Here is a 14,049-nt window from a genome sequence, read left to right as displayed (position 1 = left end):
ATGGTTAAAATGGATATAAGTACTGGACCTCTGACACCATATACTCTGAATACTTCTGGAACTGAGGGCATTCTACCAGGAAGAAGAGCAGTTGTGCTGTCCGGAGAGGCTGCCACTTTGCTGCTTGCTTTGCTGTGTTGGCATGCTACTTCTTGCCTAGGAGTTAGTGGACTGGACACGGCTCTCTACGTCCTGCGTCTCTAAATGTTCTCCTCAGGATTGTTGGGCTTGTCTCCTGTTTCTGAAGTCTCAGGGATATCAAAGACATCACCAGTATCTGGCTACCAGCATCTGCTGTGAGTCCTGCCCTCCAAAGTGGTGCCAAATCATGTCCTGTGTCCTTGGAAGTGAGTGTTTGGTGCTGCAACCCAAGAAACAAATGCATCAACCCCGAAGCATTGTTCAGGGCTGGCGCATTCTCCAAAAACACCACTGCCTGCTCCAAAGCCATGGACACTGCTCACCGACTGCGCAGCTCATTGGCCTCGACTTACAACGTAGCCCCGGCTTTGCCGATGGAGTGCCTCCAAATCACCACTGCTATGTGAGTTTTGGTCAATGCTTAGGCAATGTCTGAGAGGCACCGAATCTGATGCATTCCTGGCCCGGCTTCGTGCCAATGCAGCCCCTCCAGCCCTTGTTTCTAAACTTTGGTACAAGGACTGCAGCACCGTGTTATGAGGCTTTGCTTCACTCAGCCTTGTCTGGTGCCGCCTTCACCTAAGAGCTGTGTGACTCTGTAGGCCAGGGTTTGGCTTCACTCTGTGTCAGACCCTGTTAGGCTGTTTGTCGGAAGCTGCTCAGCACCGCTCTGCGGTGGATCCAGGGAAGCCTTTGGTTAGGAGCTCTCAACTCTGGAGAGCTCAGCACCAGTGGAAGCTTCAGTCAGGAGCTGTGCAGCTCCACGGGACTTGGCATTCCTCTGAATCAGATCTGGTCAAACCTTCAGTGATGCAGGGAGACGTGCACTTGCACTCCAGTCAAGGGTCCAGGACCTTGGGTACTGAACTTTGGGGTTCAGGATTCGTGCCAGCAGAGGGGACCATGGTGATTATAGTTGGGTGTGGTAAGCAGGAAAGGTCTCTGGAAACTTGTGTCCCTGTTCACACAGTAGGTCAGCCAACTTACCCTTGAAATCACTTCTGGGAGTTGGGTTCAAGGCAAGCCGGTCCATACTTCCACCAGACTGCAGGGCAGTCCTTATTCTGAGTTTTCAAAGTTCCAAGAGTGTTCTGAATTTAGTTCAGCTCTCTGGACTCTAAAACTGCTTCTGGCCGGTACTTCCCTTTCCTCAAGACCTGGCTCCAGCCTGGATATTGAAAGAAAGGGCTAGCAAGTGTGAGCCCCATCTGCTGGTAGACTTCTGAAGTCTGGAAGGAATGAGTGTAGCCCTAACCTGTTCTTTAAAGGGCAATCGGGGCAAGGACACAACTACTAATCAGCCGTCCTGTCAGAAAAAAACTTACTTCTTCATACCCAAGCCCCTTGCCCCCTGTCGGGGGAAAAATATACATTCCCCCATAAAGAGAGCTATTAACATTCAAATGACCATGGACAAAGCGGAAAACAAATTTCGTTTAGGCAGGAAAATGCTAACTTTCTAACAGTCACAGTTTGAACATTTAGCATACTAATATTCTTGACAAGCTTTGAGCAGTCACTTGTGTTAAATGATTATTTCAAATCATTTGTACTAGAATCGATCGGTAAAACGTATATCTTGTGCAGGTGTAATTGTTTTTTGAAATTCAGTTTATAATTAAAACATTTTTTTTTTTTTAAAGGGTACCAAAAAGCTAATACAAATTTCTAAATAAAACTGCACAAAGTAACTGAGGTTTACAAATCATTTCATAGTAAAAACACCTCTTAGTCCCCAATGTGGACACCTCTTACAATGAGCATAGTAAGGAAATGTGACTGATTAAAACAACAGTTCCTTAAAAACAACAGTTTTGCATAGAAGTAGGTGTGTCGACGTTTCGGTCTATGTTGTACAAATCAGCTAGACCGTTTACTAGCGATTTATAAGAAAATTAAATGTACCAGTGCGGGTATATCGCTTTTATCAGGTTAAAAATGGAGAGCACAAGCACTTTAACTCTGGGTAGCAGGGGTAAAGTTTGCAGCATTCTAAGACAAACAAAAAAAAAGTTGGACCAGCCTAGGAAATCGAAAATCTGGTGTAACCTTGGAGAAAAGGCCATTGCCAACAGTATCTCTGCTTTTAAGTCTCTTCTCATCGCTGGAGATGCTTCCAGCGGTATAGCTGTAGCAGTAGTTCTAACAACATACCTCAGAGCTCAGCAGGATATTTCTTTGAGACTTTGAGCCTGAGAAGAGCTAGACGGAGGCCTAATGAAGCGATAAACACCTTTTTGTTCTATGCTCAACATGTAAAATGCTGAAAATTCCATCATATAGTTGAAGAGATAAACTCCTCCTCTTTCAAGCAATCAGTCTTACAAGATATGTCCACATCCTGAGCGAACCAGGCAGAACACTTTTGTGAACTCTTGGCACCACTTGACAAAAATGAACTTACAGATGCGATGACAATGGAGGCACACTTCACAAATAAAATCCCTAGTATTCTGCAGAGGTTTGCCACATCCGCTTGCCAGGCATGACCTGAGGAGTTGGTGCACCTGTAATCTAACAATAAGATTCACAGCAACTAGGAGGCGACAGGAAATTCTACAAAAGCTGTGATAATGACCCACTTCATATATCTGACTGGCCTCTTGGTCATCTGAAACCTCAACTGTGGCTAGCAAATCTAATTTGCTTACATGGTCCGAGCTCTCAAACCTGAAGTATGGTGTGAAAATGATCCAGAAAGGCTTCTATCGTCTGGCATGAGAAAGAAAGCCTCAAAAGGAAGGCCATTTAAGAAGATTATTCCACCAATAATCTGTGTGCATTAATAGTTTTAGCTGAATCCCAGAACATAGAGGTGAATCAAAAAGCCAAGGTCCCAACAGTGAATGGCTGGATTGACTGTGGCACACCATATTGGCAACATTGCTTCTTTGCATGCTATGTTAGCCCTCTGTTTAAACAGTAAATACTCCTCCCACACCAGCACTTACAAGGTGCAAAATAATAGTCATACACTAATACCTTGCAACTGGAGGCATGCTTCCATGATACTTCAGTGGGCACAGAGTCTCTATTGGGGATTTGACACAGTGCAATCTTCATGTTTGTTACAGATTGTACTTCTCTGACGCTATGACATGGATGTTGTGCTTTGCAGGAGGAGTAGGAATGCATTTTCAGTCGAAATGGATTTTTGATGATGATGCATGTTAAACTAACGACATCATTTCAGTGAGCACTCCCACAGCTATATTCCATGGCTCATACTATTCCACACACGGGTGAAAAAACGTCAGGAACTAGAAGCTGTCATAATAGACATAAGATACCTGGCCTCAGACCATTGGTATCAACAATTATACTAGCAAGCCAAACACCTTAATTAAAATGTTATTGATGTCTTGCCAGGTGCTGGCCAAACAAAGACAAAGGATTATATAGGCACCTTGTGTCTACCATTAATGATGATGTAGCTGACCTGAGGGAGAATAACAAATTGAACCTAAAAGCCCAGTATCTTAAACTTCCACTAATCGCTGTATCCCATTAAATCACCAAGCTCTTGACTGGCAAGAGCATCTGATGGTTGAGCTGTTATGTCTGTGCATCTGTCAGGGAATCCAAAACATAATCTCCATGGTTTACTCAACATCCACGATGTTTTATGGCCGTCTTCATATCTTTCTCTTTCCTAACAAATGCACACGAACACAACACTCACTTGAAAGGAATTTTCATAGTGAATGCACTTCCGCAGGTACGAATGTAAGAATTTGAAGGGCACCCTCCAATTCCTTGGTTACATGTTAGGCGTAGACTGGGCCTTTGCACCCCAGAGGAAAGGGGCAAACTTAGGGGTTTTTCAAAATTAGGATTCGCATCTTCGTAATTAAGATTTGCTTCTAATGCTTTTGTAATTTTCGTGTGGTGAAATGTGGACTTTTATTTTAGCTGATCAGTCCTAAATGTATGGATTTGGAAGTCATGCATGCCACTTTGCATGTTAGACGCCTACTACCAGCCTTCCTCCATTACAAGTTTCACAGGACTACTGCTCTACTTCACTGCTTTGCCACCATTTACAATCGCATTCTTATTTGTACCCACTTGTAGATCTTGTCCTTGTAGTAAATCCACTGTTTTTGCAGGGTAACCACAAATACATTTGCCTTTTGGTGGAACCCAATATTTTTGCTGGCTTTAGAACTCTGTGCGCTTTACCTCTACTAACCAGTAGTGAAGTACTTGTGTGCCTTTTTTTAACATGTTCAAATTGACATACTCCCAATTGGGATATTAAACTTTCCTATAGGTCCCTAGAATATGGTATAAAATATACCCAGGTCCTAGAACTTAAATGCTACTCGTTGACTGGAGCATTTATTGTGCCAATATATTACAGTTTCAGTGCAAACCTGGCTTCCAGCCTACCATTGTAGCCTGATTGTAACTGTGTAAAAGCTGTAGGTCTTCCTGTCAAACCATTTTGTGAGGTTAAAATCTTCCTTTTAAATATTAATTAGCGAGTCCTATGTAGGCCAAGTAGCCCACACGGCATGCTACATGGTATTTAAAAGAAAGAGATAGAGAAAATTCATATAAACATGTTCCTACAGTGACTAGTATCGTCAAACTATTTTTCACTGCTGCACACTTAGCTGTCCCATGAAGAAAACCAGAGTATGTATTAAAATCATAATACTGTATCTTGGAAATGGGACTAGCTAGAACAATAATTTAAAAACTTTCAGTGGCTGTTAAAAATCCAATTCAATGATGAATCAATAGATACTATGAAAAAGTAACTTTTAAGAGTTACTTTTTCCCTGCCTTAAGTTCCTGTCATCTAATATTTATTTTGCTTGCCAACTTCCCTCAGCCAGTTTTTAGCATGTATGTAGATGTGCAAAAAGAATGAAAGGCCTCCATGTGCAAAAGGACTGAACTACCTCCAAGGTTCACACAATAGGCTGACCTGAATGGACAGAGAGGACTTCTCTGACCCTTCCAGAATATGCATAGTGGGGGCCGTATGCATCTTTTATGACACTCCAGTTTCAGATCCTGCTGGAGTATCAAATTCTGCTTGACAGGTCTGTTTGGTTTACATAGAACACTTGTGGCACACTTAAAAGACAGATAAAAAGATGTCAAGACAATTCTTGTGCATCCACTCTCTAATATGAAAAAGGCAGGGTACTTCAGGTGCCAGATTCCGGTCAGGGTTTATTGTGAACTTGGTGGCTGCCTTACACTGGATTTTAGAGTTAGATGTGAGATGTCACAGGATTTCCATAGTACACTTCCCACCCATAACCTAAGTCCTCGGAGCACAGGTTTAGTGTGGAACAAGGCTTCAGCTATCTTGCTCAGAGTGGATAGGCTTGGCCAATTACACTTTACCCAATTAGTTAGGCCATGCCTGGAGTCATTTCCACCCACTCGCTAGTGTCAGACATAAATGTAGCATCTCCAGACATCCACTTCCAATACTGGAGGAAGAACAGAAGAGGACTGTACCTACTCGCTGGCCTGAGGGGAGCCCTGAACAACTGGACATCTGGACATGCTCCCTCTTGTACTCCGGACAAAGTAGTGGACTCCAAGGGTCATAATGTTGACCTCCTGTTCAAGCTACAGGGATGCAGCAAGCTATAAGAGGCCTTTTCTGCAACTGCCTGCTGATGAGTAGCAACTGCATGGAGACTGGAACCTCCTGTAGACCTCTGCCTGGCACTATGGGAGTCTCTAAGGGCCTTCCTATGAGTTTCTGGATGGCTTTAGAAGTGTACGGTTAAGGTGGATTGTGAGTTGAAGGGCTAAGACCCATAGAAACATATTTGACTGAGATGAACCTGGTTGGTGCATCTGTCACCGCTGAATGGTGGCTAGCCTCAATGTGCACCTAAGTTCTGGTCTACCATAAACATTCTCATTGACACTTTGTGCTTATTGGCTCTACTCCCAATTTAAAACTTGCATCTCTCGTTTCCCCTTATTTGACTTTTGTCATTTTGAATATTACATTTTAATCTATTTTTCTAATTCAGTTTGGAATTTGCATTGTTTTGCAATTGGACTTTATATAAACCACAAAAAGAATGTGATGGCAATCACTGTAATGCCTAACTATGCACCCTGCAGATCTATGGTAAGTGATGGCCCTTAAGGCGATCACAAAAGGGATATACTCAACCACAGAGTGCCAACTAGATTGAATGAGGAAGCCTCACCCACTGATTTTTGGCATGCTCCATTCGTGGCAACAAAAAAATTGTTTGCCTGCGCACTCCCTTGTTTACGTCAAAGTACTCAATTTAAGAAAGACTGTTAGTGCTATGTTTGTGTGCTGTTTGGTTGAAAGGCAGCCAGCCCAAGACACAAATCAACCGCTGGTGGAAATTCCACTAGTTTACCAAACGCACTCCAAGATTATTAAAGTATAACAATTTTAAGGAACTATTATCTGTTATTTATTTCACCAAGTAATCACTCAGAAAAATTCTTTTTACGAAAAAAAGTCATGTAATATTTGAATCAATACATTAACATTGCAATTTCAGAAGTTCAAAAGCAAGTTTATACAGGAATTGAAAAAATCAACATCCTATGAACTGTTGTAAAAACATTGTCACCCAGTTGTCATACTATAATAATTACAGCTCAAAGAAAAACATTTTTTGATGAAATTATAAAACACAGCTGAGGAAAAGGCCCAATGCATTTCGGGGGGTTCCCTTCTTCAGGGGCACTGGAAAAAATAAAACATGGTGTAAACAATGTATCACTAACTGATGATGTTGACAATTTGTGCAACAATAACCATTCCCTTTTTACTCTTTTTTGCGGTTGCAGTTCAAAGTAACAACACAATGTGTACATGTTGGGCATCAACATTTACATTAGCCTGCATATATGAGCTTCATATTAGGTCAAAACCAACCAGCACGAAGTAAAAGTTTGTGAGCAATAATGTGAGAGATTGAGTGCCAGTAAATACAAGAGAGAATGGGCGAGATGAGAGTAAGAGTGCCTTTGTGTGAGAATTATTAATGTGAGGGAGTGTTAGAGATTGTGCGAATCAATGTGTGTGAGTGTAAGAGGTAGTGAGAGCAAGATTAAGTGCAAATTGGAGTGAGAAAGTGTGATTGAGTCAGAGTGAATTTGAATTAGTGAGAATATGTGAGTGAGAATTAGGGAGTGAGCTACTACTCCTGTTTTGCTGACTTTTCTTTTTGGCTTTAGGACTCAGTGCACTTAACCACTGCTAATCAGGCCAAAAGAGCTTGTGCTCTCTCCTATTAACATGGTAAATCGGCATACACCTAATTGGCACATTCAGTTTAGTTGTAAGTCCATGGTAAATGGTCCTATATGTACCGAGTACCTGTAGGTTAAATGCTACTAGTGGACCCGCAACAGTCATTGTGCCACCCACTAAAGTAGCCTATTAAACATGCCTCAGGCCTGTGACTGCAGCCTGTAGTATAGTTTTAAACTTGTATTTCGACCTAGCAAAATAAACCTTTTGCCAGGATATGTGTGCTTCAGTTATACATGTCCTGGCATGGAAAATCTCCTAAATTCTTTTTTCACTGATGCAATGGCTATCTCTTCCATTGAAAAACACTGAGTTACCTCGTTATATTTAATAAGTGATAAATTTAGATTGGGAGTACGTAGAAATATACTTTTGCACGCAAATTAATTGTAATTTTAAATCCTCTTTGGTGGTCTAGTCGGATTTTAGGTCCCAATTCTGAAAATATCACTTTTAGAAAGTTAGCGTTTTTATGTCCTAACCATTTGTGCCTTCTGCACATGTCCTGGGTCACGAGACTGTAAAATGGCTCCGCTGTTGGGGTTTTGTGTGTTGCTTCCAGACAGTAACCTAAATGACAGGATGGCCTTTCTGGCTAGATGAGTGGGAGGAGTTGTACCCAGCCTCACTTATATTTCAAAGGGCTTTGCCTCCTGCACACACAGTCCGGTACACATGTTTTATTTATTTGCATTATTTTAGTATTTTTTTTTTGCCTTTATGTTTAAACTATGTCTTCAGGTTACAGTAAATCTAAGCCAATTGTGGCATTTCTTTGCACCAGTAATCGTGTCACTGTGACGTGCTTTGAAACTGAAAATAATCTTAGTACATATTTCTAAGTACACCGGCCTGCTAGGAAGCACACATACCATTTTATTACAATTGTTTATTTTTAAATGTAAAATTGTAGTAGCGTACATGTCCGACACGTTAAGGAAATGGCAGATTTCCCTATATTTTTGTCATGCTTGCAATAACCATTAAAAGGTCCCCCACACCTTTCAGCTGTGCCTAATCTTGCTGAAACTGCTTTTACCAGAACAATTTTTATCAACGACTGCCCTCTGCATCATGTGTCTGACTAGGACAGCTCCTTCCTGAGTGTCAAGTTATAATTTACACCAATATTACAGTGAAAATAATCAGGTGATATAATTTCCGGTGATGTCATCATTATGCTAATTAGCAATTTGAATACAGAACATCGTACCTCTTTTAGTCCAATATTGTTGTCAACTATGCTCTCAATTCGCCATCCACGTTCATCCGAGTGCCACGCCACCAGTAAACAACAGTGTTGGTAGTTGCAGCGTGCCCACACTCATTAAGTCGGGAAACTTGGATGAAGGCATTGCGAAGGGCGCATGTCCCTTCTTATTCCAGAACATCCAGTTTTCAGCTGTGTCACCTGGAGTGCTTCTCACCTGACTGGGCCGTCGAAGGCTTTTGGTTAACCATTTGTGCCGTAGGTCGCCAGTGACGAGCACTGGTGTGAGGAGGAGGGTGGGGCCTTGAAAGGGATGGGGCATCGTGCTGAGAGGTACCTATGAGGCACTTTGAACCCCGACCCCAAGCCCCCTCCTTAAAAAAAAAAAAAAAAAAAAACTTGCTGAGGCTCGTGCTGATGACCTGTAAATGGACGTCGGCAGTTCAAAGCCTCAGAAAACAAGCTGGAAAAGCAGTGTTTATGTTGGTTTTCAGCTCGTTTTCCCTGCCACCGTGTGATATCAGCTCCTCACCGAGAGAGACTGTGTGATAGGAGCTGATCGTGTCACACAGTGACACCATGTGAGGAGGCAGGTATGGGTGTATTGCGCAGCTCCTCAATAAACCGCACACTACTGATGCTCTTACAGCGCCTAGCCCCTTTGCTTCCAAGTGCTTTCACTGTCTCTCAATCTAGGTGTGCTCATGCTGCAAGACTGGGAATGAAGCAGTCTTAGACATGAACCTGTACAAATTGGTGGTGCTATATTGTTTTCTGTCGGCAAATCCTGTCTGTGAGGGTCCAAAAGATTATCATATTGGGGTAGTTACATTACTTGTCTCAGTTTAGAAGAAGTCACCTCTGGCATTGCTGAGAAGTCCTCTATGTAAATGTCCCGTGTTTACATTTCATCACATTTCTGTAGAACTCTTTACAAATGTGATTACAGTTTTTAGAGAAAGAAATTGATGAGCTGCGATGTTTAACCGGATGAAATAGGTTGTTTAGTGCTGATGCCACAGCTAAAACTTAGGCCATATCTGGAAACCAGTAATTTATGCGCAGCCATAACTCCCACTGTGCATGTTCATTTGCTTGCCTATGACAGCAAGGCCCCAAGAGTTTCCTAATACATGTAGCGAGACGGCATGCACCCACCTCTGAGGTAGAGAGTATGGACAGATTATCTGGTTAAGAAATGGAACTAAACAGGTCTTTTTTCTATCTCCAGAATGAAACCAAGCCAGTCCAAATGATGTTTGGAACGGGACTATATCCTATAACTTATGTCAAAAAACTAGAGACCTTGATCATTGAGCTGCCTTATGAAGATGAAGAGCTGAGCATGATTGTAATGCTTCCCGAAGACATCAACGACGATTCTACTGGCTTGGAAAAGGTAGGAAATTCCAGTAGTGCCAAAGTGAATAGGCTGGACTAGCAACATGGATCAGACGTGGCTAATTGAGAACTTTTCTTTCAATGCTTAATTCTTAGTTAAACCTCATTATACCTTCATGTTAATATGCTAAAATGGCACTTTTCAAAATGGTGCTCTTCCTCACAAGAATGTTTCTTGATTTATTAAGAAGAAATTTGACCTGTTACTGAGTTTTTTTGGATGCACCATTTTAAGCAGGATCAGACCATGAAATTACTGCACTCAGATGCCTTGTTAACACCAGATGGAAACGTGTAAAACCATAAACTGCATCAGTTACACAGTGTTACCATATTAGCATTTTACTGCAGGTGGGGCAGTCCTCATGTTGGCACATTAACTATATGGTTCAAGGAAGTTGGCTCTTCAGGGTTCAGTTTATCCCACTTGTCCAAAACAACCTCTGTTAGATTGACTGCTCCATGGCTGGTATACAGTTTGAGTCAACCTTACAAGAAAACATGCTGGGCAGAAAGGGTGCCAAACTTCATCCCACTTACCTGCCTGAGCTTAGCAGGGTGGTCAGCCATCTAAAACTGAAATCAGGGGACAATACCACAAAGTATAAGGTTTCTGGAGTAGAAGGGGATATTAAGCCTTTGTTATAGAAAGCGGGCAATACTGTGTGTGTGTACGTGCTCCCTCTGCTTTCTGCAGTCCTCTTAGTGTTCTGAAGTCTAGGCCTAATGTACTTCCACTTGGCTCCTAGATTTCTCACTCTGGAGAAGCAGTGCATGAAGACAACGCACTCGCATCTCCAGAGGTGTTGTATATGGCGGATGGTTTTGTTCTGTGCCATCTATTTAGTGAAATTAATTCCTGCGAACAAATGTTATCCTATATTGCTAATACCCCAGGCTGCTGCCTGACATGGCTCACAGTTTTCTATCTTAATGAACTCTATAGATCTTATATTAAAGATCTTTAAAACAACTGCCAGCTTTCTTTGGGCTGTAGTGGATCCTTTCAGTATCACCCACCAATGTGCATGAGGGTGGAGTTTTTAAAAGGTAGAACACCGAATGAATGATGTTCACAGGATTGGGTCTAGAGGATCTAATCCATCCTTAGCATCAATGTCTGCTTGCTATCTAGTAACATCTAATTGGCATATTGCTAAGGAAAGCCTTGCAGCTGGTCAAACGTGCTTTCATATTATACCATCCCTGTAATACATTCCAATGAGAAACTAAATCTGACATAAAGCAAATCACACACAGTACAAGTTTCCAAAACAAATTAATGCATCCATTCTTTTAAGCCCACCTTTCAAACCATGGTCACCAGGTCATTTTCTTTAATCAGGACTACTAAAAGTTTGGTCTTGTTATGCTTTATAATTAGGGCTCCCGGTTTTATGGTATTTATTTTTTTGCCATTTCCGTCTGTATTTATCCATATTTATTTTTTGTACATTTTTTCTGTATTTATCCATATTTATTTTTCCCATAAGTAAAAGACATCGCTGCAGCTAGTATTTTTCCACATTTATTTAAATTGACAATGCACACATACAATCGTTTGTTATTGGTCAATACATTAATCTGAAAACTTTACCATTCGCAGAATGTACCAAATATAACTTTTATGTTATGTTTTATCTACATGGCACGAATTTCTACCATTTTCTGCTACCATTCGATTTTAGACCTTCTCTGCTTTCGAGGATTTTATTGCAGACTGTCTTCTGGTGTTTGTCTGTTTTAGAAAGTTTTAGTCTGTATGTTTTTTTTTTTTTACGGTTATTACATGTCTTATAAATATGCTGGATGTGGCTGTGAGTCAGGCGATACACCTAAGATGGTTTTGATGGTGGTTTAGTCTGTGGGCGCTCTCTTATCCCCACAAACCTAGCCCTCCTCTGCACACCATTGTTGAATCTGCTCACTTTAAGCAGGCGGGGACCCTGGGGTGCTCCAAGGAAGTGCAGATATCCCTTGGACAGATAAAGATGTGTTAATAGCAGAATACTGGCAAGTGAGGTCGGCTGCCAGAGTCCGCTGCCCTTCTGAAGACTGTTATCAAGTTACAAAGTTTTCAGAAGCTCTGGTATGACTTTCATCAAGGCTGGCATTTTTGTACTTAAAGGACGAGCTGGCTCACCTTCCTCCTGGGCTCAGTGTTAGTCATCTATTATTCCCTGCTGCTTCAGATAAGAGAGGCACGCGTGGAGCACCGTAGAAAGATGCCTGCATTTGATTTAATAAAATGAATGGAACATACCAACGGAATGGACGGTGTTTTGGCACTCTAAGCCATGTCTGTTTCAATTACATCATGTTATCAACATCGAAAGTAAGGAAGGAAGGCTGAGTTGGCCTACAAGGATTCAAGCATGTGACCTTAAAGTTAGACGAAAACTCCTGTAAGCATTTCCTCAATCCATGGATGTATTTTATCATATATTTCAGACCCCTCCCTCTCTCCCCCCCCCCCCCCCCCCCCCCACGTTGTGTGTGTGAGTCCGGCCCTGGACAGCCTCTCTGGGCACACACACTGACAGTTTTTGTGCTGCCAGCCGCACCCGAACACTTCACAGGTCTGCACCCGAGCATTTAACAGGTCTTTAAAAGACCATTCACTCGCTAACGAGGCTTTGTTGTTTTTCACCCCTTCTAGAGCCCCTGCATCGCGCTGGAACAATTACTCTGTGAGCAATCACCATACCATCCTGTTTTGCAACTCTGCTGGAGCACGGCAGCGCTGCAAAATGAGCTAGTATTTACCCGTTTTTACATATAAATACAGACAAAGGAAAACTTGTTTTCCGTCTGTATTTATATGTAAAAATCCGTTTAAACGGAAAACCGGGAGCCCTATTTATAATGTGACAACGTGATGCAATGATAGTGTGAAATAGAGTTAATATGAATTTCTTCCTTCATGAGCTGCTCATGCAAATTGGGAATGTATCTGCCATGAACCCCCACCCTAAATTTGTAAATACCCTCAATCAATAAAAGTGATCCAAATCCACAGAATTTGTATTTAATCGGAGACATTGGCATTGGTGAGGGGGTGGCGGTGTCTTGTGTCTTTCGCTGAAAGTAGGTAAATGTTTGTGTCCTCGATGGTGCCCTGTGCGAGTGAGTAGCTGTACCTGAAGCAGGTATAGTGAGTCCTTCCTGCCATGTTGCATGATGGCTAAGAAGGAAGATGGTGTTGCAGCTTAGCCCTGTGGACATTAAGGGATTGGAGACAGTTGTGTGTGAACTGGGTAGATCGCAACAGAGCACTGGGGGTTTGAAACAATGCTGCATGTTGGCACCCCTACTTTTCAATCTATACACAGCTGACTTGGGAAAAGCCTCACCCCCAGTTGCCTGGCTCCAGCCCATCCAGGCCACAGACCCCTTCACATTTCTCAAAACACAGACAATGTAGTCATTATGGACCACACCAAAGTGGGGATCCAACGAGCAATGATCGGACTACAGGAATACAGCATCACAAATTCTCTTACCATCAATCCACACAAGACGGAAATACTTGTAGTCTGCCGTTATAAAAATAACAAACCAATCTCATGCACTATGGACCCCACAACCAACACATCGGCCCCCAAATAAAAATATCTGGGGGTGTGGTTCATGTACGCTCAACCATCCGCCCTTAAAAATGCTCTGAAAAAGAAATCAATTGCAATCACTAATGGCTTGATTAGGCTTAATAACAACCTAAACTGCCCATCTGCAGAAGGAATAAAGAAAGTAATTCAAGCATCCCTCCTCCCAATGCGCAAATATGGACACCAAGCTTTTCTCTGAGCCTTCTCTGAAATTCTGGAGCAGGCTCAGTGTGTGGGCTACAAAAAAGACTTCAAATTACCGAAATACCTACTCAGACTGGAATTTGGGCTGGTAAAGAAAGCTCTTAACACTGAGGCTGATTTTCTTAAATATTACATCTGTATCTGAAAGGCTCTGGAAAATTTCCTAAAGCCCTGTCTTAGATATATTTTTGAACAAAACTGGC

At 42.1% G+C, this 14,049-nt stretch overlaps 1 protein-coding gene across 3 annotated transcripts in view; it reads left to right on the top strand.

Moving 5' to 3' along the window:
- LOC147722549 (serpin B6-like) overlaps positions 1-14,049 on the top strand; it is a 325,711-nt gene that overhangs the window by 131,554 nt on the left and 180,108 nt on the right. For all 3 annotated transcript variants that reach the window (XM_086965075.1, XM_086965076.1, XM_086965077.1), the window contains exon 6: positions 9,865-10,032. In XM_086965075.1, the coding sequence (XP_086821201.1) occupies positions 9,865-10,032 (168 nt within the window). The remainder of the gene's footprint in view (positions 1-9,864; positions 10,033-14,049) is intronic.

The sequence above is a fragment of the Lissotriton vulgaris genome, chromosome 4_1 (genome assembly GCF_964263255.1).
Source record: "Lissotriton vulgaris chromosome 4_1, aLisVul1.2, whole genome shotgun sequence".
NCBI classification, from domain to species: domain Eukaryota; kingdom Metazoa; phylum Chordata; class Amphibia; order Caudata; family Salamandridae; genus Lissotriton; species Lissotriton vulgaris.
This window is presented reverse-complemented; position numbering and strand designations above follow the sequence as displayed.